This window comes from Macrosteles quadrilineatus, unplaced genomic scaffold (genome assembly GCF_028750875.1).
Source record: "Macrosteles quadrilineatus isolate MER2022 unplaced genomic scaffold, UCM_ALF_1.0 Scaffold_4__1_contigs__length_99947679, whole genome shotgun sequence".
Lineage (NCBI taxonomy): Eukaryota > Metazoa > Arthropoda > Insecta > Hemiptera > Cicadellidae > Macrosteles > Macrosteles quadrilineatus.
The window spans coordinates 22,929,467-22,956,361 of NW_026542597.1; the positions used below are offsets into that span (position 1 = coordinate 22,929,467).

The following is a 26,895-nucleotide window of genomic DNA, read 5'->3' on the forward strand; positions in this document are numbered from 1 at the left end:
TTATTGTACTAAATAAATTGTTCAAGGGGTTTTTTTCAGTTTGTTAAATTGTAATACAGTAGATATTTTACATGTAGGCCTAGCCAATTGTCTCAATCATACAGCAAGTCTATTTAAAAGTCCTGTTGATTGACGGCCATCTACCTAGTCTTCCATACTTTTTCTCGAAAAATTCAAGATTGATCTTCTAGATGCAGTGTAGTCCCAACGGATAAGGAAGATTAGAGTTTTGCTTTTGTAAAATAGGAAAGAACTAATTATTTTTAATGAACTTTTTATTAGGTACACATTTTAAACATAGATAACAGCTACAACTTGCAAGGCAGCAGCATGCAACAAAGGAGGCATACACCATTATCATTTGTTAAAATTGTGAAAAATTGGAACAGTACCTATACTAAATTAATATTTTATTTACAATAATACTATGAACAGATCAGTTTTCAAAAATCATCTTTGTTTAAGACAGGTTAAAGGTTAAATCTGGTTGCCTGATTCGATTTTCCTTGTTTTTGTTCTTGACATGGTCCTTAAGCAGATCCATAACTTTGTTGTTGAACTCTAGAGGTGTTGGTTTGACGCCTGTAGCCCAGTAGTAGATGTCCCAATCATTGGTAGGCAAGTTAATAAGTCTGTCGTACTGATCGATAAGTTCACCTTCCATAGAGTCTAGATGTTTTGCTGCAAATGTACTCAAAACCAAGCCGTTCTCTAGCATCCCCCTCTTCCTTGATTGGTACAAGAGTCTGTAAATAAACAATAAGATGTGAATGTTTATACAGTGGAAGTACTTCAATTCAGTTTAAGTTTGCTTGTGAGTTTATTTCAAAAATAAAAAGAGGTTTCTGTAAGTAGGTTACATAAGCTATTTTTCAATTATTTGATGTAACTGTTTGTAGTCACAAAAATAATTTAAATTATTGATATTTTAGCAAAATCATGAATATGATAGACAAAACGCAAATGTAGTCAGTGAGTATCAAAAAGCTAAACAATTATGGATAGTGTGAATGGATGTTTGTCTACTCATCATTCGACGAACGGCATTGCTCGTTATTTCCCTCTTCATTTTGAAGAATATTCACAATTCCGGCAATGAACAGAACGCTTGGAAAGAGTCAAATGTATTAACAATTTAGAACCTATAGGCCTAGTTAAAACACAAATTTTAACTTATAAACTCATCGGTTTTAATCGGTGACTCATTGGAGGCCGGTTAAGTAAACAACAACCCTTAATTTGCCTGCAAGATTATGAATGGGCCTCCTAGTCATCTTGGCCGTTTTTTTTGTTTTGATTCTTTCGTGTTTTTCGTTAGTCCATTTAGATTTTTTTGCATTCGTTAACCCACTTCAGGATAATCAGGAGTCTACTATTAGGGATCCCAGACGTCCTCTTTTTCCCGGACACGTCCTCTTTTTGGGTACAAAGAAAACGTCCGGGCGGATTTTTGGCAATACTTTCAAATGTCCGGGATTTTGACTTTGTGAGAAAATAAAAAAATATTTCTGCAAGTATTAATATTAGCAATCAGCTTTTATAATTAATCGTGATCATAACATTAAACTAAGTTAAAATACTACACTTTAATAATATCTTACGTATAAAAGTGTCATTTCCTCTTTCTTTAGGTCAAATTTTGTGTATAACGTACGCTAGAATCCATTGGAAATACTGTAGAACAAAACAGAACGGAAGGCAAAACTGAATAACTCTGCTCACTAGTAGCCAGTTTGCCAGGCCAGTAGCATACTAGCGACCGTCGGCCGTCGACCAGTGACTAGCTCTTCGTCTGCTTACTTGCTTACTTTACGTTACATGTTACATGCCTACTTAAAAAATAATTATCTTACTTTTTAATTTGTCCGTGTTGATTGTCCCTAGGGCCTACCCTAATGCCGAAAAGAAAATGTGTATTTTCAGAAAAGTTGAAAGAAAAGTTTACTTGTTTTAAGCGTGGTCGACATGAACTGTTGCTTGCTGGGCAGGTATAATGCAGTCGTGTTGGGTGCTAGTTCTTAAACACTTCTTAGATAAAATAAGTTCTCTGGTTCAAAATCATGGTCTGATTTTGGACAATTTCTGTTTAGCATGCACATTGGCACCAGGGTGTTTTTGTAAATCAAACATGCTTGAATGTGTTGTAATGTTGCGGTATTCCTTTGATATTAAAATCACAAGTCTCTAAAAAAAACAAAAAAAAAACATGACATTATACGAGTACAAGTTTATTTTTTAACATTTCTTGACCTTTAAAAAATAAACTGGGAAGCTTGAACACATTAAACTAGGTCCTCAAAATAGCTTAAAAAGTACTAATTTTAGCACGTTATTTCCAAATTTTCCCCCGGACCCCCCTTCTTTGCTGGGGGGTATTCCATACCCCCCAGACCCCCGGTGACCCCCCCCCTTAAATATATGTCTAGGACCACCCTTGGTGAGTAATTTTGTCCTCTTTTTTGATGGAGGGTCCCTGGGAACCCTATCTACTATGGCTCGCTACTATCAAATATTCGGCGCTCAGAGAATTCCGCATGTGCAGACTCACCTTAAGAAACAGCTGTAGGCCTATTTAGTCAGTAACAAAGGTAAGCTTACCTTTAAGGTAAGGATTACCTTGCTCTTTTGAGTTTGAGAGGCTCGTCGTACTTCTCCTGGTAGGCTGGTATCGGAGGCTCACTGCTTGGTGGATCGACCATTTCTGAGTTGCAAACACGTTTAGTTGTGCTCAGGTAAGCTTGCAAACCTGGCATTTTCTGAAATAATTCAAATTCAAATTCTTTATTCACTCATAACATCTTACAAAGTACAACGTACAAGGATAGGGGTGTCGTCATAATGAAATGTAAAAAAATACTATAACTAATAAATTCACACAACTCAAAATTATTACTACTGACATCAAGTAAAAGTTACCATTACAAAAAACAACAAATAAGATAAAATCCTGTTAAAATTAATGAAAGCCATCAGGTATGTATTCAACGTGAATTTAGTTTACAAAATTAAATTAATTCTTGTCCCTTTAGAAAACATCAGAATAGAAATCTTCTATTTTATAATATGCCTTTTCAATTGATAACTCGTTTAATTTTTCTAGGAGTATGTTTTTTGGATTGTTGGTGATTCTTTTTGGTAGATTAATACTTTGTATGAATCTGTGGGGATTAATAGGCTGCTATTTAATGAATTTGAAGAGTTTTCCACTTTAAATTGCATATTTTTTTGTTTTTGATTTATTTAACAGTAGTCCATTTTGAGAGAACCATTCCTCTAGTTCTTTTATTGATTTCTGAACAATGATTTCCAATTGATGTATTTTTGGGGCTCTTAATATAACATTTGTGTCATCTGCATACAAGAAGAATTTATAAATATTAAGAATAGTGTTGGCCCCAGGAGGGAACCTTGAGGAACACCGTACTTGATATTATTCCATCCGGACAAGAACTTGTGGCCATCTTTATAAACTACTGTGCGTTGCTTTCTATTTGATAGGTAGTTTGAGAGAAGTTGCAGTAGGTACCTGACCAACAATCACTACTTTCTTCAGTTTGCAAATAATTAGTTTGTGGTCAACACAGTCGAATGCCCTGGATAAGTCACAGAACACCCCAGCAGTAGGCCTGTAGTTCTCTGCCCCTCATCCAGCGCCTCAGAGACCATGTTGACAAATTTAGTCAAATTTGTTCATTCATTGCCTTTGTGGTTGATTTATTTTTCCTGAATCCAAATTGTGATTGTGAATATAGATTGTTCTGTTCTAAGTAATTTGTCAAGCGGAAATTAATTGCTTTTTCAAAGATTTTTGCAAAAATTTGGTGTAAAGTTTGACAAAAATCAGTGGTCTGTAATTATTAATACTGTATCTATTCTTTTTCCTTTCTTAAAAATTGGTTTTACTTCTAAAAGTTTAAGTTTATCTGGAAATTGACCTGACAAAAAACATTGGTTTTGATTTTGACTGGGGCTATTACGTTATAAATATTAACTTTAACTTAGAGCTTTAACTATAACTTAATAAATTTATTTATTAAGTTATATTAATAAATTATAATGATTTCATTATAGATATAGATATGGGTCGTAACTAAATGTAAATAATCATTTTTCTTGCTCTTGATAAGCAAAATATTACATAATGACTGTGTTTATGTTTAAGTTGCAAGATATGTCATGTATATGCCTAACTATTGATTTTCAATGCAGTGATTTTAAACATTGATACCGGTATCAGATTTGGTGAGGTACACAGGTTCTACTGTGTTCAGGTATTTGGAATTTTTTAAGATTTTTAAGCAATAGGCCTAGTTTAAACCCGGTGGGGCACACGGAAGGGACTATGGCTAACATGTCTTGTAGTGTCAGCGTTCGCCACTAGAACCGCTAAGTTGAAAACATTTTAAATTAATTTTTTTTTTATTTTTAGTTATAAAATTAACTTTTTAATCATAAGATAAATTTTAAAATTTAGTATTGTAAAATTGAACTGTCATAACCTAACCTAACCAATCAAACTTGCTGATAATATAAAAAGATAAAATCGAATAAAGATTTACTGTTTAAAAAAAATGCTGTTCATAAATAAAATTATAAATGCATCAAATTCTAACAAAAGATGTACAGTTAAGAAGTATTCGCATTATAAGCAAAATCTTTGACAAAAAGTTAATGTCCCTGGCTGGTTTCGAACCGGAGACCTCAAGAACACCAGGCCGATATGCTATCAACTATGCCACGAATGCCGCTGGAAACACATTGTCTCGTTACGGTAGATCGTGTTGCCTCAAGAGAAGACATTAGCCACTAGAGATATGACGTCACCAAACCTTTTAGCCATAGTCCCTCCCATGTGCCCATCCGGTCCAAACCCTACTCTTCCTTAACAACATTTTCTTACCACAATTTTCATGTTTTTCACAGTTACATCATGGTTTTTAACTAAAAAAGTTGAGCATGTTATATAGATATATATGTATGCTGTATAGTTTTTTGAAGGTCATTCTTTGTGTTTTTCATTTAGATTTTATTCAACACCGTAGTAAAAAAATTATAGGTGCGGGGGGGCCCGCGAGCTAGGGGGGCCTGTAAGCCTTGACCGGGATTTTTCGTGAAATTTTACCGTGACACGGGCCTGCGATTGTGCGACAGGCTCAGCCACACGGGCCCCCTATCGTAAAAGTATTTATATGAGAATTACCATACTTTTTTATGACAAAAATTTGTTAAACCCAGTAAGAGCACTAGGACAAGTAGTTTACAAAAGCTAGATTGACACTATTACTAGACCAATTGATATAAATTCTCTACCAACTTAAGTAAAACAATTGTCATCAGTCATGCAGGTTGCATCAACTGTGTGAAGGCGCTATAATAGGGCCGTATTTAGAACCAATGTGGCCCCCGGCCTAGGAGATCCTCCTAGGCCCCGGCAGGTCACACCAGAGCCCTCTATGCTGATTCAACTGAATGAACATAACAATTTTTTTACGGCCAAATCGGCGAATTAACCTAGGTGGCTAGGGCTAATAAATCATTCCATTCTTTCATTGACGCTAAAGGAGGATTTTAATTTAATTTCTTACTATTAGGAGGCTGCACTTTAGATTTGTTTACTTCGCACTTTAGATTTGTTTACTTCGAGTCAGGTAAAAAGTGTTACTTACCTATAGGCCTCGAGCCCAATCGGATCAGTTCAAATCGGTTTGCTTTGGAAACTGTTGATTTGCAAGTTTAGGCGGTAATACATATGATAATGTTTTTAAAATTATTGGTAGAGGTGGGCCCGACAAACAAACTTGCGGGGGGGGCCCGCGGGCTCTTATCGCTGCCACTGGTTATGAATAGCCAAGCCACATCAGAAAGTAAGAAGATAATAAGTTAACTTATTGAGATCAAGGAAGCTAAAGTTTGGCAAAACTTTGATATCCGACTCCATCATAACTTACTTATTGATTGAAAGTAGACAATAGACAATGTAAGATAGAATTGATAAAGAAGTTTGGTTATCGGTTAGGCAAAGTTTTGTTATCGATCGAATAAGTTAGGTCTGTAAGTTTGTTGGGATATATTATTATGTTCAATAATACGTTGGAGTTAAATATCATCGAAAGTTTAAGTTTCATCGAAAGTTTAAATGGAAAATTAAACATTCCCAAAGTTAGATGGATTCGTCTTTTTAAAAGGAGAGGAACATTATTAAGGATGCCTTCACAGACTTAATGCTTAAGGGTTAATTTTAGCTGCCTAAATCTGCCTGCACACAAGTGTCTTAGTTTTCTTGATATATAGGGATGTGCTGCCCCAGTATTTACTACGTCTATGCCTAAAACGTAATCAAAATGCAGAATGTTGTATAACTAGTAGGAGTGTTATGTAACATGACTTGTAAGTAAACAAATGGATACTTACTAATGTATTTGGCATATACCAAGCCATGGTAGACCGAAGAAACATCCTGGAACACATGACTGCTTTACCTGCTGGTGACATGCTGCTTTACCAGTAAAATTATATTATATTAAGATTCTTCAATCAATCAATTTGAGGAAATCTATAATAGTATAGGATCAAGCAAGTTATGATAGCCTAACCTGGATGCGTAGGTAGAACCATTAGAACGAAACAACGAACGGAACGATTGACATTTGACATTGACTATTTTGTCGTCTGCAGTATGCAGTGCAGTCGACTGCGACTCTAGCACAGACTAATAAGAGTACTTCTTATTCCCTTGTCTGTGACTTCCTATAGTAACATTTAATTAATATACACCGTGTCCCAAAAAAAAACTGAACAATTTTAAATTGTTATATAATACGTACAGGCATATTAGTCTACTTTGAAGGTGATCATGTGATAACTGAGCTCATGAAGTTTTGTTCAATATCAATTGTAACTATCAGCTGATTCATTGTTGTCGCTTGAAACTTGAAATTTAAAAACATTGCCCTGTCATTAAGCAGGCATCATGAACGCACGAGAGCGCATGAAAGCGCAATGCGTTGAGTGGTACATTCAAAGTAAGTCAGATATTGCAGTGCAAAGAACATTTAGAAGACGCTATGGTCGACGTCCTCCATCACGGAACAGCATTTACAACATTTAAAAGGTAAAGGTAGGCCGAAAATCCAAAATGAATTGATTGAAAACGTGCAACAATTATTTCTTCACGACCCTCGAAAGTCCGTTTGCTGTGCAGCATGTGAGTTAAATTTGTCAAAATTATAAGTTTATAAGACAGAAGTTTCCGATGTCCGAAAATTGAGGCAAAGAATAAATGCAGCCTTTACTAACATTACTGACGAAATGCGCCATAGAATGTGGACTGAATTAGACAGCCGTATTGACTATCTTTTTGCCAACAATGGCAACCTTTTTGAAAATCATTAACACATATGATATCAAACAAAACTTAGGAATATTTGTGTGTCAGTTAAAATGTAATTAGTTTATCGTGTGATTGTTAATAAACTTTTTATAAGTAAATAAAATTGTCCAGTTTTTTTGGGGACACGGTGTATGATTAGGACAATTCCGTTTAAGCATGGATAAAGCCATAAAACCACTTTCACTTAAAACATACTCCCTTAGTAGATTTCCGATCCTATTGGAACAGCTGAAGCATAGATAAAACATACCTCCGCGTCTCCTTAATTCCCTATTTAAATAACATTAGTTTAACGAGTACTTAGGTTTGCTGCAACAGGGAGGGTAAAAAGGTGTTTTTTTTATGTTAATAGTTTAATATGAAATGAATGCATTTCCCAAATTTGATCAAAACTGATTGCATTTTTGGATTCGGCGTTAAAAATACTGTAAGTAGACATATCAAAATTACATCATATCCCCATGGTGGATTCCACCATGTCATATCCCAGTGTAAGTACGGTAAATAATTACCACAATGAAAATAAACTACATACTGAATGTAAACTGGCCAGAACTTGTAAAAATAGTAAGTAAGTAGCTGGTATCGAATAATTAAAAAGACACAATGGTCAATGATACTTAAAATAATAAGACTTAACTAGATGACCCGTGCTGCTCCGCAGCATTGAAATTAATAATAAAAAAAATAAAATACTAAACTTAATAAGGGCGGTACAACTTTAATTAAACTCTTATAGGGCTGCTGGATTAATTTCGCCTTATGACCAAAATAAAGTATAACACATTCCATATAACACAGAGAAAATCGTCCCGATGTATTTTTTTCCGTTTTGAAAATCAATTAATCCAGAACAATATCCACACACTTCCTAAAAGCACCTACAGAGAAAGCACGTACATTTGTTAACTCATATGTAACACAGCGTGAATGAGGCTTTATTAAGAATGTTTTATTAACAACAATATTTCTTGTAAAATAGACATCTCTGTCGGTAGAATTGCATGTACGCATATTCTCAGGAGTAGTTCCCTCCATCTGGTAATCTTTATTAATATTACGACTTTTATAATACTTCCTTCCAAACAATGTTTGCTGTTCGTCCACCTTTTGATTTAGTTTCTACTTTTACATTATCGAAAGATTTCCCTCTCGATAAGGCGACGTACAACTGACCGTGACTAAATACTGGTTCAGGCAAGTACACACCAACTCGATCAATCGTTTGGCCCTGCGCCTTGTTGATGGTCATGCAGAACGCAACCTTTATGGGGAATTGTCTTCGTTTGAAAGAAAATGGTACTGTAGAATCTGATGGAGAGAGATCAATGCGGGGTAATAGTGCACGTTGTCCAATATTTGTGCCAGTTATGATTTCTAAGTCTAAACTGTTTTCATACATTTTCTTGACAATAAGTCTTGTTCCGTTTAGAAGACCTGCTGTGTAGTTTAAATTTCTTAATAACATCACAATGGCACCTTCCTTTAAGACTAATTTGTGAGAAAGCAAACCAGTCATCTCAAGGCTGTTGAGGAATTCAATAGGGAATTGCAATAGTTCACTGTCATCATCTGTAATTAGTTTATTCACACTTATATATGTTTTGCTTGAGCCTTGGATGAGGTCTAAAACTCTTTTATTGATTTCCTCACAATGCTCATTCTTTGGTGCTAAAATGGCACATTTTGATAAGTACGATGAGTCCATAGGCGTTTGTAGGTTTTTTCCATAAATTTCTAAAACTATGTCTGAATCAGAGATAAGTGGTGGGGGTAAGTCCACAGATTTGTCATCAATTGTTGGGTATTCCCCATTGCCAATTTCGAGCAAAAAGTTAGCAAAATCTAACTCATTAGTTTTAGCCCTCATATTTTTTGTTAATTTAAAAATTTTGAATAGTGGCCATAGGTATGAAAACTTAATTGAATTCTGAACAGTAGAGGCTCTAGATGAATGAGGCACAACCGGCAACACTTGCCGGAAATCTCCACCTAAGATAATGATTTTCCCACCAAATGGCACATCGTTATCCATTATATCTTTCAGTAGCCGGTTGACACACATTAGAGCATATTTGTTGGCCATAGGTGCTTCATCCCAAATTATTAATTTTGCAGAACGAATGATAGAAGCCTCTTTACTGTTGACTTTTAAGCCGGAGACAGAATGTTCATTCAAATTCAGTGGTAATTTAAATCGGCTATGAACTGTGCGGCCAAAGGGAAGTAACATAGCAACAATCCCAGTCCATGCAACGGATATGATTGGCATTCCAATATTAATGCAGCTCTGGATTAAGTATTTATATACAAATGTTTTTCCGGTGCCACCAGGTCCATCTATGAAGTATGCCTTAATACTTGCAGACTCATCATTGTTTAGAAGCAAGTTTAGAATTTCATCTATCACAACACGTTGTTCTTCATTTGATGAAGCGATCATTTTCGCTAGTTCATCATGTTGGATTCCATCTATAGTTTCCTCTATACATGTATTTTGAGGCAATTCATCAATAGATGGTAAATCAAATGACTTCAGAGAGAAACCATGTAATTTTAACGTTTCTGAAATATCTTTCAGAGCTAATTGGTAAGCTACTTCGGTCGGGTATGATCTAAGGAAATCTTCAGACATTGAGTCCTTAAAGAGATTCCACAAATTCAGAACATTTGATGGACACTGAAATATACAGATGTAGGCAAACAACTGTCGAAGCTGGTATGGCATTTGAAAAGAAGAGGCCTCTTGTAAGGCTCGCTGCCATTCCATATCATCCAATATTAATCCTCGTGCTGTTGCTGCTGCCTTAAATGTAGGATGTGTGAAATTTTCATACGTTTTCAAATCTTCAAAACTGGTAGCACCAATTACATGTAGTAATAATATACGTAAATGATATCGCTCGGAATCCGCAGGTGAAACATTATACATTCGGCCAATCGTTCTAGAATAGTGTTTACGTTTATGCCATTCATTTTTCTTTCATACATAGTGAACTGGTGTTTCGGGATATACATAAGGACTTCTACTTGAAGGATTGCTGTTCAACTTGAACCATGCTACTAATTGGGTAGTTTTTAACTGTGCTTGGATTAAACCTTCCTCCGGGGCATCGTTTCTGAAGTAAACATTGTGAGAATCAGGTAAATGGACTGGCAATCTAACCACAGTGTGAGATTGATCGTGCATGCAATATGCAAACATTCTCCAAGCAGCTTCACTTGGTCCAACATATCGAGCATTCAGGAATAAATTAATTTCATTGTGATCAAGTACATCGTTTTCCCTTGCTACCTCTATATTGCAACAATCGTGACCTTTATATACATACTTATGGATGTACTTTATAGATCGTACACTGGAGCAGATCTCTACATTAATATGTGCACGGAAATATAGAAGAAGAAATGGATTGTATGGTACAATGAACTGATTTGTAACATTTACATCGTCTCCAGTTGCACGTTTAGTTATGGTTCTCCCATTATTTCTACGCTTGTAAATCGGATAGCCATTAACATTATCTTGCGTTTCCTCAATAAAGGATTTAGGGAAATCTTTTTTGCATTTTCCATCCTTCATACATACACAGGAAGGATTTAATATACCACACGGCCCATGCACCATGTGCTTACTAACTAAGTCATACAAATCTTGGTTTATGGGATCGGGAATTTCGGCCGAAACAACTTTGTCAATGTCCTCTGGACCCCTAAACTTACAATCATCATCTAACGTTAGAAGCAAATGAACATGGGGCAATCCACGCTTTTGGAACTCCACTGTATACAAAAATGCTTTTATTGCTCCAAATATCCCAACTGTACACAGTAGACGTATTAGTTCCTGAACCTTAGTATGAAATACCCTTACAACAATGTCTGGTCTGTTATTTGGCGTCTCCCAAGTATGAATACTCCCTGTTATTTCAGGCCATGCCGGATTGCAGGTAAATGTTATGAATAGGTCAGGTTTCCCAAACTTCCTGACTAATGCCATAGCGTCTTGATAATTCTGCATCATATTCCTGGGGCTACCAATAAAGGACGATGGCAAAACTACGATCCGACCTACTCTTAACTTATCCTGTTCAGCCCTTATACGTAAAGCATCGGACAAACCAACATAAGTGTCTACACGTAATTTTGTTTGTTCTCTTCGAATGTTAATAAATACATGGGGAGCAAATTTCGTTTACGTAGAAATCGCGTGGAATTATAGATACATTGATGCCGATGCTTGATGGCACATCTGTACGTGCATACCTTCAATTCGAGACCTCAATCATGAAAATCGGTCGGGTAGAAGAGCCAAACGAACTCGGCAAAGAAACCCCAAATTTAACTCCCATAAGAAATACATGGGGAACAAATTTCGTTTACGTATAATCCGCGTGGGATTATACATTGATGCCGATGCTTGATGGCAAATCTGTGCGTGCAAAACTTCAATTTGAGACCTCAATCATGAAAATCGGTCGGGTAGAAGAGCCAATCGAACTCGGCAAAGATAAACCAAATTTAACTCCCATAAGAATAACATGGGAAGCAAATTTCTTTTACTTATAAGCCGAGTAGGATTATAGATAAATATATCCCGATGCTTGATGGCAAATCTGTGCGTGCATACCTTCAATTTGAGACCTCAATCATGAAAATCGGTCGGGTAGAAGAGCCAATCGAACTCGGCAAAGATAAACCAAATTTAACTCCCATAATAATAACATGGGGAGCAAATTTCTTTTACCTATAAGCGGAGTAGGATTATAGATAAATATATGCCGATGCTTGATGGCAAATCTGAGCGTGCATACCTTCAATTTGAGACCTCAATCATGAAAATTGGTCGGGTAGAAGAGCCAAACGAACTCGGAAAAGAAAAACCAAATTTTTTTAATATATAAGATATGTTACTATTGACTTCAGATACTATTGCATAGTACATAGGCACAGTATACTATTAGCTATATATATTTTAGTATTGATTATAAAAAATTTCAGAATGAAATAAAAAGAAGGTCTATGGAATATTTTGTATTCAACCCTCATAATTTCAAATTTAACGTCCTAGAGAATTGGACTTCTATATTTTGTACAGTACTGTATTTTTAATCCATGTTATTCCATGGAGGAAACACCACTTACTGACACCGGATGTTAGGTTTGCATCATCCTCTTGTTTGTAGCGTAATGGTGGAAAGTAAAGCCTGCGCTAGCGTAGAATTTTGTGTAGTTAGCCTACCGTTTAGCTTTCATTTCGAGAGGGAAGTTAAACATTTTCGTGTTCGTTTGACGTTTACTTTGTTTTGAAATTGTTTGTGATAGTTTTAGCCTAGTATAGTTTAATTAAACTCATTAAGTTGATCAAGGTGAGCTAGAAAGTAAATAATTCGTGTAAAGCATGGAAGAAGTCGACCTAACCGACCTGAGCCGCAAGGGAAAATTTGCAAGATGCATAATTTGTAGTGACTATTCTCTCAGATCTAGATGTCACAATATATTTGAAACAACATTAACCAATGGGGATATTTTACTCTCAGAGTTTCTGAAGAATGTTTTAGATTGCTCAGTATTTATAGTAGTATCTCCTGAATTCTTTATCTGTGATAGGTGAGTGTTAAGTTAGATCACAACTTTAGGCTAGAGGCTAACTGAAAATACAATAATTGTAGTAACTTAGTTGGCCTAGGCTGTATTAGAGTCGGTTATCCCGAAGATTATAGTCGATCATTGGTTATCCGACCTTCCTGCTTACGAGTGAGGGCTGTAAAAACTCTAGCCTAACTGTAAGTTTAGGCCTGCTTCTTGTCAAGTGCCCTCCAGATAAGGTGCCCCTTTTGTCGATCATTCAAGATGCAAGAGAGGTACTTATGGCCATTACTGTAGCCTACTTGAGTTGTAGAAAGCTCTAGGCTTTGAACATAAGTTAGCTACTAACTTAGCACATTCTTTTCCAATAGACATTACAAATGCATGTGGAATGGTCAATGAAGGTATTATGTTGGTAAACATTTTTCAAGGAAGAGTACAATAGATGTAGAGTACAAGGTCAAATCAAAAGATACAAAGAGAATATAAAATGATTATTGTATGGTAGGCTAGTTAATTGTTCCATAAGCTACGCCCAACGATTATGACTTAATTTAAATTTTGATAGGCTACCGGTACACATACATTAGGCTATTTGTGAAAACTTACAGTTTTTTGCACGCTGAATCCAAAAATGCAATAACATCGTCAAAAAGATTCTTAACCCTCCGAGGGTTATGTGTCGTAAAATTGACACATAACACACTTTGTGTAGTGTTTTGTGTCGATTTTTCGACTCACAAACACTGTTTACAGCGAAGGCTCTATGACTGACAAAATCAGATTGAACTGGATCGAGTTAGGTACCGTATCGTTTTATTTGGCAGATTCTAAGCTTTCTCCCGAGGTCTGTCTCTAAGCGCTTTTTTTTCTCGAGCCGATCATAATTGTAGCAGACAGCTGACGTGCGTATTTGTAAACAGCTTGGTTAACCTCGCACCGATGACTGATGTGTTTTATTACGTTTATCATTGTTTTAGTGTTAAAAATCAAAAGTAGTGATATACATGGTGCATTATAAGAAGATTTAAGTGATTTTGAAGGGCTGGTTGATGATCCTGAAGAAGTAGGTAGTGATATTGATGTAAATTATCAGCCAGATTCCTAGCTATGGTTAGGCTATGCATTCTTAGCTAAACGCTATGTACCGAAATCTGTTTTTTGCCCATAACTTAGCCTATTTATTTGCAAATCTACTTCCTTATATTATTATATTTTTGGAATCCTCATAAAATTCTGAACAAAGTGGCTATTTAAAATATTTGTAGACCTAGGGCCTATAAATTATAACAATTTATTGAGCGCAAACATAAATTTTTTTCATTTATTTTATAATTTTTGAGAAATGTTAACCCCACAAAAATTGTTGGACATTTTTTTTGTAATGTTTTATATGTTACATTAAAGCCCATAATTTTCCAAACAAAATGATATATAAAACAGTATACTTATACATTGTTTTTAAGTTTCTAAGATACATTTTAATAAAACCCTGCGATTGCGCAATAAATGGGCGAACATTAAGACCAAAACTAGAGACACTTGGAGGGTTAAGTGACTGTAAAATTAGGCCTAGAAAGGCTAACAAATAACAAATTGAAGGGTTAACTTAGACTTCCGTGTCTGTTGTCAAAAACAACCGTAGCCTATGACAATATCGGTACTTTCTTGTTTAAAGGGGAACATTCATTATTGTCAATGATTTTTTTTTATGTCTCGATTTTTGATATGTATTAGTCCCGTTAATTCATTAGGTACCACTACTTTTTTTGCGATTCTGTTTATTCCCTCCCAGAATGTTTTTGTACCGTTACCAATTGTTAAAGGAAAAGTGAAAAATGCTTTATAGTTGGGACAATCCATTTTAGCTAAGTTTATTCTTAGCTAGGCTATTAAGTTAGGCCTATTATGTAAAAACAACAAGATGTTCTGTAATCTGAACTAGCCTATTCAATAGTCCAAACTACCCCCAGTCCCAATTAGTTTTGAATAGAGGTTCTACTGTAATAGCCGTAGTCTGAAGATGAATAAGTTAGGCTTATAAAATCTCGTACCGGTATATAGGCTAATAAGATAATTTTTGTCAAACTGCAGCAAAAACAGCCGTTTTTAATGAATGCATTGCGGGCCTAAAGTAGCATTTTTACTCTCTAGGGAATAAAAATCAGCTGTTGTAAACAGTTGTAAATTTTGATTGTGGCAATTGTATCGATCAAAATTGATTGATTTATTAGGTAAGATTTTAGCATATTGTTGTCTATGGCTCAACATATCGATGATAAAATGTAGGGCCTACTGTAACACAACCGTAATAAACAAAATGATTGAATCACTTACTAAACAGCTGCTTATTTGTATTAGCAGAATTGACAAGTTGAAAGTCGTTTTGAGAGGTTATACTTGTTTTGTTTTTTAGCTTTGTTTGTTACCAGTAATTAATTGATGATGCAATATGGCAAAAGATTTAGTTTACCACACGGGCTAAAAGTGTCTTTTTAACCCTCGCTCATTTTCCGTCGACCTCAGGTCAAAAAGAGTCACTTTATGCCTTAGTGATGAAATATAGGCCTGCTATTAACTTATTTTCCTGAAAATGAAAAATGGTTTTCTCCATTTTTGTCAACTTTCTACCATCAAATAGCTAATGAAGTGACGATTTGAAATGTTTTGCAGATGTTACATTCTCTGTCATAACCTGGATTGTAGCTTCGCTCGGTGTAACATCTTACAAGACAAGATTCGCACATTATTTTTAAACACTGAAACAAGGCTGAAAAGACTTCGGGAAGGTAAACCGGTCATCGAAGATTTGGATAGTCTTGAGCCTGATCCCCAGATCAAGAAAGAATTAGAGGTGAGTTTATATTGTTTCATAAATTTGTTTTGCGGATTTTGTTTCTCCTACTATTATTTTCTACAAATGTGTCTTCACCAACTGTTCTTAATAATTGGGTTTGTAATAAATGGTAAACGGTAAATGGTAAAGTTTGTAAATAAAGGATTAAACAACCCTTTAATATACAAAACTTTTTGTAAACTTGAATTCTACATCTTTGCCAGATCTAGACCAATAGATTGTGTCATTATGTATATAGTATATAGTTTTATTATTTATTGATACCGATTGTTGATTAGGACAATATTTACAGAAACTATACTTTCATAAAACTTGGCCTTTGACAGATGACATGGTGGACATTCACTTATCTCACTCATCCTCAAGCTCTTCTAAGGAGTCCAGTGGCCTATTAAATAGCATTCCTTTCAGTGCCTTCTTGAAGGAGGGTGAATCCAAGTGGGCAGAGTATTATAAATTTTAACAGCTGAATGAGGATAACTATCCGAGGTACGACTTAGTCGGCAGAGGCGAAAGTCAATATTTTGGGCCTTCCTGGTATAGTACTCATGCACCTCCTCTCTCCTAGTGTGAGCCCTTAAATTATCCTTTAATAGGGTCAGGATGTTAAGCACGTACTGACTGTAAACTGTGAGTCCCCCAAGATCCTTTAAGATTGCCCGGCAATGATCCAAATACCCAGCAGATATAATAATCCCCAAGGCCATCTTTTGTAAAAGCAGCACGTCTTCAGCTGCTGAGGAGTGCCACACAGTACCAGCGCATAGTTCACATGGCTATGAAATAAGGCATATTGCAAGGACAGTAAAGATGATTTCAGAATTTCAGGTTTAAGTTTTCTTAGAAGATGGAGAACATACCTACTTTACACATACCTGCGAGATTTATTTTCTCCAACTTAGGTTTACTTAGGTATCTGCTGTGAATCCCAGAAGCTTTACCGCGACCTCCTCCTTTAATCTCTGTTTCGGTGTACAGACCAGGGACTGGGTTTTGTCATCATTAATTTTAAGGCGGGTGCAACAAACCAATCCTTGGTTGGCTCTTTATATATTTTTTAAGGTCTACAATATGGTTTGGAAAGATATTGAGATATTTTATGATTTAGGTGCAAAAAATGGAAAGCCCGTTTTTCACCCCGTAAACCCCTTCAAAGTTCCACAAAGTCCGATCATGCTGGTTCATGAACTTGTTGAAATAAACGTAGGTTTACACCATATGTAGGCCTACCGAATTTCATTAAAATTGGAATATAGTAACTGACATTATACCCATATCTAAATCTAAAAATCTTATATATTTTTCGGAAATAAGTAAGGATTAAGTGTTTGTTGAAAAATTCAATTCCCCATAAAAATTGAATGTTTTTTGTTTGTTTATAAAACTACTCATTCACATTGAATATACACCTTGAATTTTCAAGTAAGCAGACACTAAAAATGGGAATTTAACTTCGCCAACCCAACAAAGTAACGGTCGAGTTAGCAGGTTAGCCTACATCTTCAACTTTACATCCATACTTAATATAAGAGTTTGAATATATAGCCAAAAATACTGGATCAGTCATTTTGTGACCGATGGCACTATAGAAAGGACCTTGATCGGCTATAAAATGACAGATCAACAGTCTAGGGTTGATAAGAAATTAAATTAATTATGGTACCTATTATACAAAAATTTTATAGAATACAGTTAGTAGTAGTTTTAATCATGTGGAACGCTGAACTGGATTGTTACTATGTTATTGGCAAGTGGCGACGAATCATGGTACAAAACACAGAACTCGTACATAACATGAGCTGTCTCAAGTTCAATGATCACTTTAATCTATAATTTGAATGGTCTTTTGATGGTCTGTGTCCATCCAGCAGCCTGTTAAAGCCGGACTACTATAATTCAAGAAGTGTATGCAAAATGTCCATTTTACAGCTAATTAAATGTTGACAATATTTTTTTTTACTACAGGAGGATTTGTACGTCAGGGATGTAGGTGTTGATCTTCGAGATGAAGAATATTATGAAGGTACAGTAGCATGAGAACACTTATTTGATGATTTAAAATTCATGGAGATTCTTTGTTTCACCTCATTGCATTACAAGAGATTAGTATTTTAATTGGTTGTGATTTTATTCTTGTGAACTCTTTAAGAAAAGGTGTTACAAGTCTAGCTTTACATGAGTTTGATTCCAGCAGGTGTGCAATCCACATTTTGTAGACTTTTCCTGACAGAAAAACCTGATTTTCGGTACAGTAGTGATTTCCAGTCATCAAGTGTATTTTTCTACCATGGGTCTACCGGTATTCCGTAGACTTTTAAGACTGATTAATTTCATTCTAAAGTGTAGTCTCTCCTAGAGGTGGGTGTTGTTTAATTTAATAGGATTGAAAAACTATATTACTAAATGTCCCCTATTACACTGGTAATTTATTATTGAGCTATCGCAAGAAGTGTAAGAACAAGTGAGTAAAATAACGCTGATAACATTACCAATTAACATTGACCTGGCTTAAATACAGTACGGCACAGCAAAACGTCTTCTCCGCGACTTGCCATGCCTGATGGAGGGAGAGCTGCATACAGCACGGCACGGCAAGACGTACACAACAGAGAAGTACGCCACTGCTTTCGGCAGGTGCTGTCACTGCACTTCACGTTGTGTCAATCCTCGCGCATGCGCTCATCGTTTTGCCCCAAGCCTGAAAGACGAAAATTGACAAGGCAGTACAAAGCGCCGTGCGGCGCTGCTTTACCTTGCATTGCTGTGCCCGATAATGTGTACGGCACCTCCATTTGAAATATTAGAAACCTAGTCGCATAAGGCGCCTTAAGACAAAACGTCGTGCCGTGCCGCATCTGGTGTGCGCCCGGCCCTACGACTATCCGCAGTACTATCCTGGTAATTAGACCAATTCGTTAATTACAAGGAAAAAATGTGGTTCGGATTCCACTATAAACTGTAGGTCCCTATTTGTTGTCATTGGCTGTATGGGCTATAAATTAACAGCTGTGTCTAAGGTACATGTCGGCCTTAGTCATTAACAAGACTACAAGATTGCACCACTCATCCTACACTCATCTTCATTCATACTTGGCTTTAAATACCTATATTCGTATGGTCGCCATTTCTTAATAAAGTATTGAAGTATTATTTTTCCTTTAATTGAAAAGTCAAGGATCGTCCCTGATTATTAATACAGAGTAATGGTACTGCATTTCCCATCTCTAGTCTCTTTGAACAGGTGGCAGCACCATGGATTGAGAAAAATTTGACGGCTTGGAAAGTTGAATGGGCTGGGTGAATTCCTTGTTTTGATGTATTTTCAATTGAAAGATGGTTATGTTTTATAACATTTTAATATATCCTATATTTTATTGTTCTGGTTCCTATTGTAAGCTTTTTAGTTGTTTTCAGATGAACCGTTGGTGGCAGAAGAAGTGGAAGATGTACCTCAAATGGATCCAGATTTCTTTGTCAACACTGAAATAGTGGAAAGTGAAGTTGTTGTCGGAGACTCTGAATACATACCAGAGGTAGGCTTGATGCAATTAGTGTATGTTTGTATCTAAATTTGTCCATAGGTTTGTAATGACAATGCATTATGTCAATGGTATATACTGTTAAACCCATGATCACTAATGCTCAAAGTTGACACCATTGTGCCGTTGAGGGTGGGGGCTCAAAACATAAAATTTCCCAATTTCTCTCTAAACTATTTTAAAACGCTTAAAAAGCGCTTGTTTTTTGTACGGTTATTGGCTGAGAAAACTAATAAAAAAATAGTAAACTTTAAAATACCCAAGTTATTCTGATGGAGAATAAGTTTTAAAACTGTTTTAGTTTGCTTGTTATTGGATATATTTTGATCAAACTTGGTAAATTTATTTATTTTATACTAAGCTATTAATATTCTATGGTACTATAAAACACACTTTATTGCCCTGCCTGTAGTAGCAAACCTAAGTCCTCGTTAAACCTAATTTTATTTTAATAGAATTAATTGAAAATCAAATCAGGCAAATGAAAATTCGCTTAGTCTGCAGGCTTGTCGTGGCGGGGGTATTTAAAATCATTTGGTTCGTTTGATGCTAGTTCTGCTAACAAAGAAATGTGACCGAACCGGTTCCTGTTTTTTTTTCTTGCATCATATTTTTTGTGGCTTGCGTTTTTTCTCATCTTCTAAACAAACAAAACCACCCCAAATAGCCACAACAGCGTTAGCATCCATTTTAAACGCAACTCGACTGTCACTGCGATAGAGAAGAAAGAGTACTGTGCGGTGGCGGCAAGCATGCTTGATCGTCTGTCTGAAACGCCGATCATGCTTCCTGTGTATGGGGGGGCTTTATGGGTTGCGGAAGTAACTATGTAGGTTGAACAAAATAACAAGGAAAAATTAAACAAATGACTTGTCACATGTGTTTATAACAAGCCATCCACTACTACCAGTCATATACTTATCAAATATAAAAAATACAGTACAAAGGGGAAAACATCAGTTGCAACTATTGAGCAAAGATTACACTGAAGATTATTCGTGTACACAGCTCTCGATCGTTTTAAATTCTCGAGCCGGCAAAACCTCATTTTCGGCCCTAGGTACGAAATATATTTATTTACTAGTGTCCCTGTTGCTCGAATTTGAGCAATTGCCAAGTATTACAGGCGTTATTTTAAAACGAATAACAGTCATAATTTCTGATGACAACAGTTAGATATAATCAAAATCTTTTGTAAATATCATATCTTTTTTCAAAAAGCTTATCTTGTTTTTTAGTGTTTTCTACAAATTTTTCCCTCTCATAGCCGCATTAGGTTGTCTATGACAACGATTATAAATGAAACAAAAAATCATTTCTATTTCTTCTACTTGGTTGTGTTCTATGACTTTTTCTATGTTTCCATTGTTTGCAAATCGATTATTTCAATGATTGCTCAAGAAATGTAGAACAGTGTTAATTCAGTTTTATTTTTAGCCCATATCAGATTGTCCAGGATTCCCCGCGCTTTTCCATTGTAATAATTACATCAACCCAAGTTTCGTCTACAGATGCAATATGCCAACGAATATCACCTACGTACAATCTCCAAGAAGTGGTAAAAAAGGCAGAAACCAACCCATACAATAGATATAAGTTAACTCCAAATTAATTTGAAACTGTTTTTCTTTGTCACAGCTATTTTGAGAGAACGGCTGGGTGTAGAAACTCGGTAGAGGTGTCTAAAGAAAGGTCTTGGTCTGTAGATGAGCCATCAAAAGAGAAATATGGTGAATTCCCTTGGGGCTCTGCCCCCGTGGCCTTTAAATTCCCATCCCATGTTATTCTTATGGAGGAAAACGGGGTTTTTGTCACAGCTAATTTGAGAGAACGGCTGGGCGTAGAAACTTGGTAGGGGTCTCTAAACAAAGGTCTTGGTCTGTAGATGAGCCATCAAAAGAGGAAAGAGGTAAATTCCCTTGGGGCTCTGCCCCAGAAGCCTTTAAAGTTGCCTCTTCAGATTTGTTTACATTACGACCATATGCATAATTGTACACTACTTTTTAATGCAACAGCTGTTAATATTTAAATTGTGATTTATTGAATTTGTCAAAATGAAGTACAGCATTTGCAATGGATTTTTCTGATTTCAAAATTGATTTTCTCCTGCATCGTGTCATGTTTTGCAATATAATGTTATTGAGTTAACTTATATCTATTGTATGGGTTGGTTTCTGCCTTTTTTACCACTTCTTGGAGATTGTACGTAGATGATATTCTTTGGAATATTGCATCTGTAGAAGAAACTTGTGTTGGTGTAATTATTACAATGGAAAAGAGCAAGAAATCCTGGACAATTTGATATAGGCTAAAAATAAAACTGAATTAACACTGTGCTACATTTCTTGAGCAATCATTGAAATAACCGATTTGCAAACAATGGAAACATAGAAAAAGTCATAGAACACAACCAAGTAGACGAAATAGAAATAATAATGTTTTCTTTTACACTAAAAACACTAAAAAAACAAGATCAACTTTTTGAAAAAGATAAGATATTTACAAAAGATTTTGATTATATCTAACTGTTGTGTAGATCGTGAGTATTTCCATAATCTTTGAGTCGCCTGTAATGCTTCGCAATTGCTCGAATTCGAGCAACAGGTACTTTACACTGATTTGGTAATAGAACATTATATTGCAAAACATGACACGATGCAGAATAAAATCCAATTTAAAATCAGAAAAACCCATTGCAAATACTGTACTTCATTTTGACAAATTTAATAAATCACAATTTAAATATTAACATCTGTTTCATTAAAAAGTAGTGTAGAACTATGCATATGGTCGTAATGTAAACAAATCTGAGAGGCAACTTTAAAGGCTTCCCCATGGGAATTTACCTTGCTCCTCTTTTGATGGCTCATCTACAGACCAAAACCTTTCTTTAGAGACCCCTACCAAGTTTCTACGCCCACCCGTTCTCTCAAATTAGCTGTGACAAAAACCCCGTTTTCCTCCATAAGAATAACATGGGATGGGAATTTAAAGGCCACTGGGGCAGAGTCCCAAGGGAATTCACCATGTTTCTCTTTTGATGGCTCATCTACAGACCAAGACCTTTCTTTAGACACCTCTACCGAGTTTCTACACCCAGCCGTTCTCTCAAAATAGCTATGACAAAGAAAAACAGTTTCAAATTCATATATAGATTTTGTTAACTTTGCAGTTAATAGTAGTTTTTAATGTAATTTTCAGGTTGAAAAGTCAGAAGCCAAAACTGAAGTCAGCAGTCTAACACAAGTAGAAGTTGAACCACCTCAAATCCTAAAATATGAAGATCAATCTCAAGGTAAAGTACTTCAGCTGTATAGTGATAAATTGTATGTTTCTAAACTATATTAAGATTTTCCAGCAATTTTCCCTACTGGGTAGTAATCACCCTACTGAGTCATCATGGTAGACCTTTGCGCCCGTCTTTTTATAAGATTTCCACATACAGTAAACCCCCTCTTAACCGACCTCGCATTAACCAATATCAGCCCTCAATCGTAAAATACTACAGTTTGTTCTAATCTAACCGACCTTGCTTTGAGAGCAGTTTGGTTTAACCGCTGCTATCTCGGCATTTCCGCTCCCACGCTTGGCGATGGGAACCATACACTTATCTCCACCGGATGTCACTTAAAAATAAGTTATTTTATTTTGTATTTATACCAAAAAAATATTGCATATTGCCAGTTTTTCATCATTGTAGCGCAAGCACAACTGATTTGTTAACTTTGCGGTAAATTTATAAAATCGTGAAGTGCGTTGAAGAATCTATAATAATGATTCTACAGGTTTGCCACAGACTTTAAATTCCGGGAAAACGATAATTATGCAGGAATTTTGAAATATAATTGGGAAAGAATTATTCGTTAAAATTAAACGTCTTCTGTGATCACATCAAAATCCAAAACATCTTGTGCGGTCACAGCATTTGAGAACAATTTCCGTAGTCACAGCGTCATCATTGTGGGGACAACAATCATGGGAGCACGATCGCTTTAAAATGGTGAATTTTCAATCAAGCATCTTCACAAACAATTTTGTGGTCGCCGAAATTGCGCTCGGCCTGATTCAATTTGAGCTTGGCCTGTAAAATCATTTTCGGCCTATACCGATCCCTCAGTCCAGTTGTTGGCCGGGACCGGCAAACCCCTAGTAAAAAATACACTTGATGACTGGAAATCACTACCGAAAATGAGTGCTCCATGATTCCTACAGCTAGTTAAAGTTATCTCATTTTGATGGAACTCCTTATTTTAGGTAGACCTACATTTGCTCCCACTAGTTCGCAACTCAATCACGGGAAGTAATTTTTTAAATCTATTATAGACTATGCTGCATGCAAGATGAGGTAATTGACATGTTTTTTTGGCTGCAAGAATAATATCTCGTCTGCAAACATAAATTGCTAGATAACTGAAGCTTATGAATGCTTATGAAATGCAATGAGTGAGATTAACACATTCGCTGTGGCCCACCAAATGGCAGACGTAGCCACGGTGCGGCGCAGCGTAGAGCAAACCTGTTTATCTTTCAAATATTTTGGTCTGACGAAAAGCTAATGATGTGCAGTGATGTGCTGCGTTACGACGAGAGTCGACGTAGTTTGCTGATACACTCACAGATAACAGCACTGTCTGGAACGAGCCGGTCCCATTGTATCACCAATTAAAGGGAGAAAGACGGGAGAACAAGTCGATTTCTAAGAACAAGCTCCATATATTCTAAATGGACTAGCTGTACAGTTTTTGTACAGTCACATAATGAGTTAACGCTAAACATATATTTTCTACCTTATTTTTTGTTACTGTAATAAGTAATAGTTCATGTGACTTATAAAAGAGGCTATAGCTTACAATAAGTTGTCCTATCAGTTTGCCTTGGTTAAAATGTTGGGGCATTTGACAAGAGGCTCAATTCAACCATGTTCTTTTTGACTAAAAGTACTGGCGACAACTTTAACAAGGGATCAAAATGTCCAGTTCAATCATCATCAAAGGTTACAGGTGAATCTTCTGTCATGTCATGGCTAGTTTTAAATGCAATTTGCTTGTTGATTTTGACTAAATAAAGTGATTTGATGTTTTTATTCCATCGTATTTGTTACAAGTAAATGGTTTATTTTGTTTCAGATGGTGTGGTAATATGTGAGAAGTGTGGATTGGTTCTAGAAAGTGAGAAAGCATTGAAGAAACACAAAAAAACTCACTTGGAGTTGAAAGACCAATTGAAAATTAAGTCGGTTTATGAGTTTCAACACTTTAGTGTAAAGCTGAAAAAGAAGAAAAAGGTATTCTTTTGCAACCGATGCAAATACGAGGCATCTACTTCTGAGGACATGGAAAAACATTTGAAAACCCATAAGACAGAACCGGAATACATGTGTGATATTTGCGGCAGACGTTTTAAGTATTTGAAGACTTTTGAACGTCATAAAAACGTTCATGATGAAAGTCGACCTTTTGCGTGTAAATTTTGTGCTTACAGAGCGATGACTGAACTTCTGTTGAAGATCCACGAGAGGCAACACGACGATCAGAAGAAATACGTTTGTTCAAAGTGCGGTTATAAAACCCTGAAGAAAATGTCTTACATCATCCATTGTAGAATTCATACAGGCGAGAGGCCATACTGTTGCCCCACTTGCCCTTACAAAGCTAAAGATCCTAGCACGCTGGAACGTCACCGACGGATACACGGAGGCATCAGACGTTACCATTGCACTCTTTGTAACTACAAGTCAGTGCAGAAGGCAGCGTTGGATATCCACATGAGGATGCATACTGGGGAGAAACCTTTTGCTTGTACTCAATGCGAGTATCGTTCGGCCAACAGACACAACTTGAAGGCTCACATTGCAGCCATTCACTCTGACGAGAGACCCTTCGCTTGCACTCAGTGCAGCTACAGGACCAAGCTGAAGCGACTGTTGACATTACACACCAGGAAACACACGGACGAGAAGCCTTACACCTGTGCACATTGTGGCGCTAAGTTTAGATACAGAAGTGCTATGAGTTACCACGTGAGCAAGAAACATCCTGCAAAAGAAAATGGAGAAATGACCTGCTATGTGCTGAATTATTGTGAATCCCAGAAACTCAAGTTTAACGGAGAAGACCTTGTTTTCTCAGAGGCAGACTCGGATTCTGGATCTGATAATGAAACTGTGTATGAGATTGTAGACGTAGATGATGTAGTTGTAGAAACTACGTAATGTTTACATTTTAAAATAATGATAGTTTTTGTAGGTATATTTTTGAAAAGCTATTTAACTAAAAACATTTAAAAGTGGAATTTGGATTGTCTTGCCCTTGTTGACTTTAGTAACAATTGGGGATTTGTGTTCTTTAGCTCCTTAGTACTTCTTATAAAAATAATTACATGATCCAAATTGTTGTACTTGTTTATTTCAATAGTCTTGTCAAAATTACTAGGCTATGATGTTATTTTTTTCTCCATAAATAGAAGTGGTTGGTTCACCTTACAGATTCAGATTAAATTCCTATGGAATGCCATATGAACAGAAATGGAAAGTTGCCAATACTTTTGAGCCCCCCCGTAATCCCCATATATCAAATAATACTTTCACATTTATGGGCAAAGAACAAACCCAAATTTTCCAGGGCACAAACAATACAAGTTCAAATTTCAGTTAGGGAGAGTTATGAAGACAACAAATTCTAGATACTGTTACCTTTTTTCAGTTCATTTTGACACAGAATTTAAAAAAAAGTTATCGGTTTAGGGACTAATCTTCTCCCTATGGCTCTTTATTAGTTGAGCTTGTGTAAAAACAAAGAAATGCAATCTTTTAAGATTTCACTGCTTCTATTCAAAATTGAGTCTGATAAGTTTAAAATTCTTAAACATGTTTTTAGTGGACATACACATAAGTCCCGTAAGTAAACATTCTAATAAAGCAAAGCTAGTCAGGTTGCACCTCATTTGGCATATTTTACATCTACAAATCTTAATATTTCAGCTATTAATATGAGATTAATTCTATCATTATGGAGTTTTTGCAAGCTCTATGAGAATGTATTGTACTGTACATTAAAAGTAAATAATTGGTTTTAAGCGGTCCTCACACAAGTCCATTGAACGTAATGCCAAAAACTGACGAAATGTGCAAGCACGGCGTGCATTGGCATCAGGGCCGATTTACCGAATAGGCACGGTAGGCATGTGCCTAGGGCGCGAGGCAATTGGCTTTTTTGGGGGTCGCCAAAAAATTGAAAATAAAAAACAATCGTGATAGTATGTGCATTCTATCGCAGTAAACTTCTGATAACCCCTCGCGGCCGTGTAGGCATCGTAATCGTCTCCCGCGTTTGCGGCAAGATTCTTACTATTTTCTGCAGTCAGGTCGTTTGGACATAAAATTATCGTCTTCCATGATCGAGGCAATATATGAACATATCCCGCGGTCGTGAGGAGATTATCATCGTCTACCGCAAATGAGGCAAAATTCTTATATTTTCCCGCGGTCGTGAGGACCGTATCATCCTCGTCTTGCGCGTTCG

General features: G+C 36.1%; 2 protein-coding genes across 2 annotated transcripts; one reads left to right on the forward strand and one right to left on the reverse strand.

The window, feature by feature from the left end:
• Window positions 1-257: 257 nt before the first annotated feature.
• LOC128992050 (succinate dehydrogenase assembly factor 2, mitochondrial-like) lies at window positions 258-6,634 on the reverse strand. Its single transcript, XM_054415428.1, has 3 exons — window positions 6,412-6,634; window positions 2,617-2,756; window positions 258-746 (listed from the first exon to the last, which is right to left on the reverse strand). Exons 1-3 carry the CDS (start codon window positions 6,490-6,492, stop codon window positions 461-463), a joined length of 507 nt encoding a protein of 168 aa, XP_054271403.1. The 5' UTR covers window positions 6,493-6,634; the 3' UTR covers window positions 258-460.
• A 5,958-nt stretch (window positions 6,635-12,592) lies between these two features.
• Window positions 12,593-26,348, forward strand: LOC128992049 (gastrula zinc finger protein XlCGF57.1-like). The gene is made up of 6 exons (XM_054415427.1): window positions 12,593-13,000; window positions 15,653-15,833; window positions 17,802-17,859; window positions 19,251-19,369; window positions 22,577-22,670; window positions 24,502-26,348. Exons 1-6 carry the CDS (start codon window positions 12,792-12,794, stop codon window positions 25,584-25,586), a joined length of 1,746 nt encoding a protein of 581 aa, XP_054271402.1. The 5' UTR covers window positions 12,593-12,791; the 3' UTR covers window positions 25,587-26,348.
• The last annotated feature ends 547 nt before the right edge of the window (window positions 26,349-26,895 follow it).

Coding starts and splice junctions, on each gene's coding strand:
- LOC128992049 (XM_054415427.1), top strand. CDS start 12,792: ATGGAAGAAGTCGACCTAACCGACCTGAGCCGCAAGGGAAAATTTGCA. Junction 15,834..17,801: donor AGATCAAGAAAGAATTAGAG/GTGAGTTTATAT, acceptor TTTTTACTACAG/GAGGATTTGTACGTCAGGGA. Junction 17,860..19,250: donor AGATGAAGAATATTATGAAG/GTACAGTAGCAT, acceptor AGTTGTTTTCAG/ATGAACCGTTGGTGGCAGAA.
- LOC128992050 (XM_054415428.1), bottom strand. CDS start 6,492: ATGTCACCAGCAGGTAAAGCAGTCATGTGTTCCAGGATGTTTCTTCGG. Junction 2,757..6,411: donor GGTATATGCCAAATACATTA/GTAAGTATCCAT, acceptor GAATTATTTCAG/AAAATGCCAGGTTTGCAAGC. Junction 747..2,616: donor CTCAAACTCAAAAGAGCAAG/GTAATCCTTACC, acceptor GTTTATTTACAG/ACTCTTGTACCAATCAAGGA.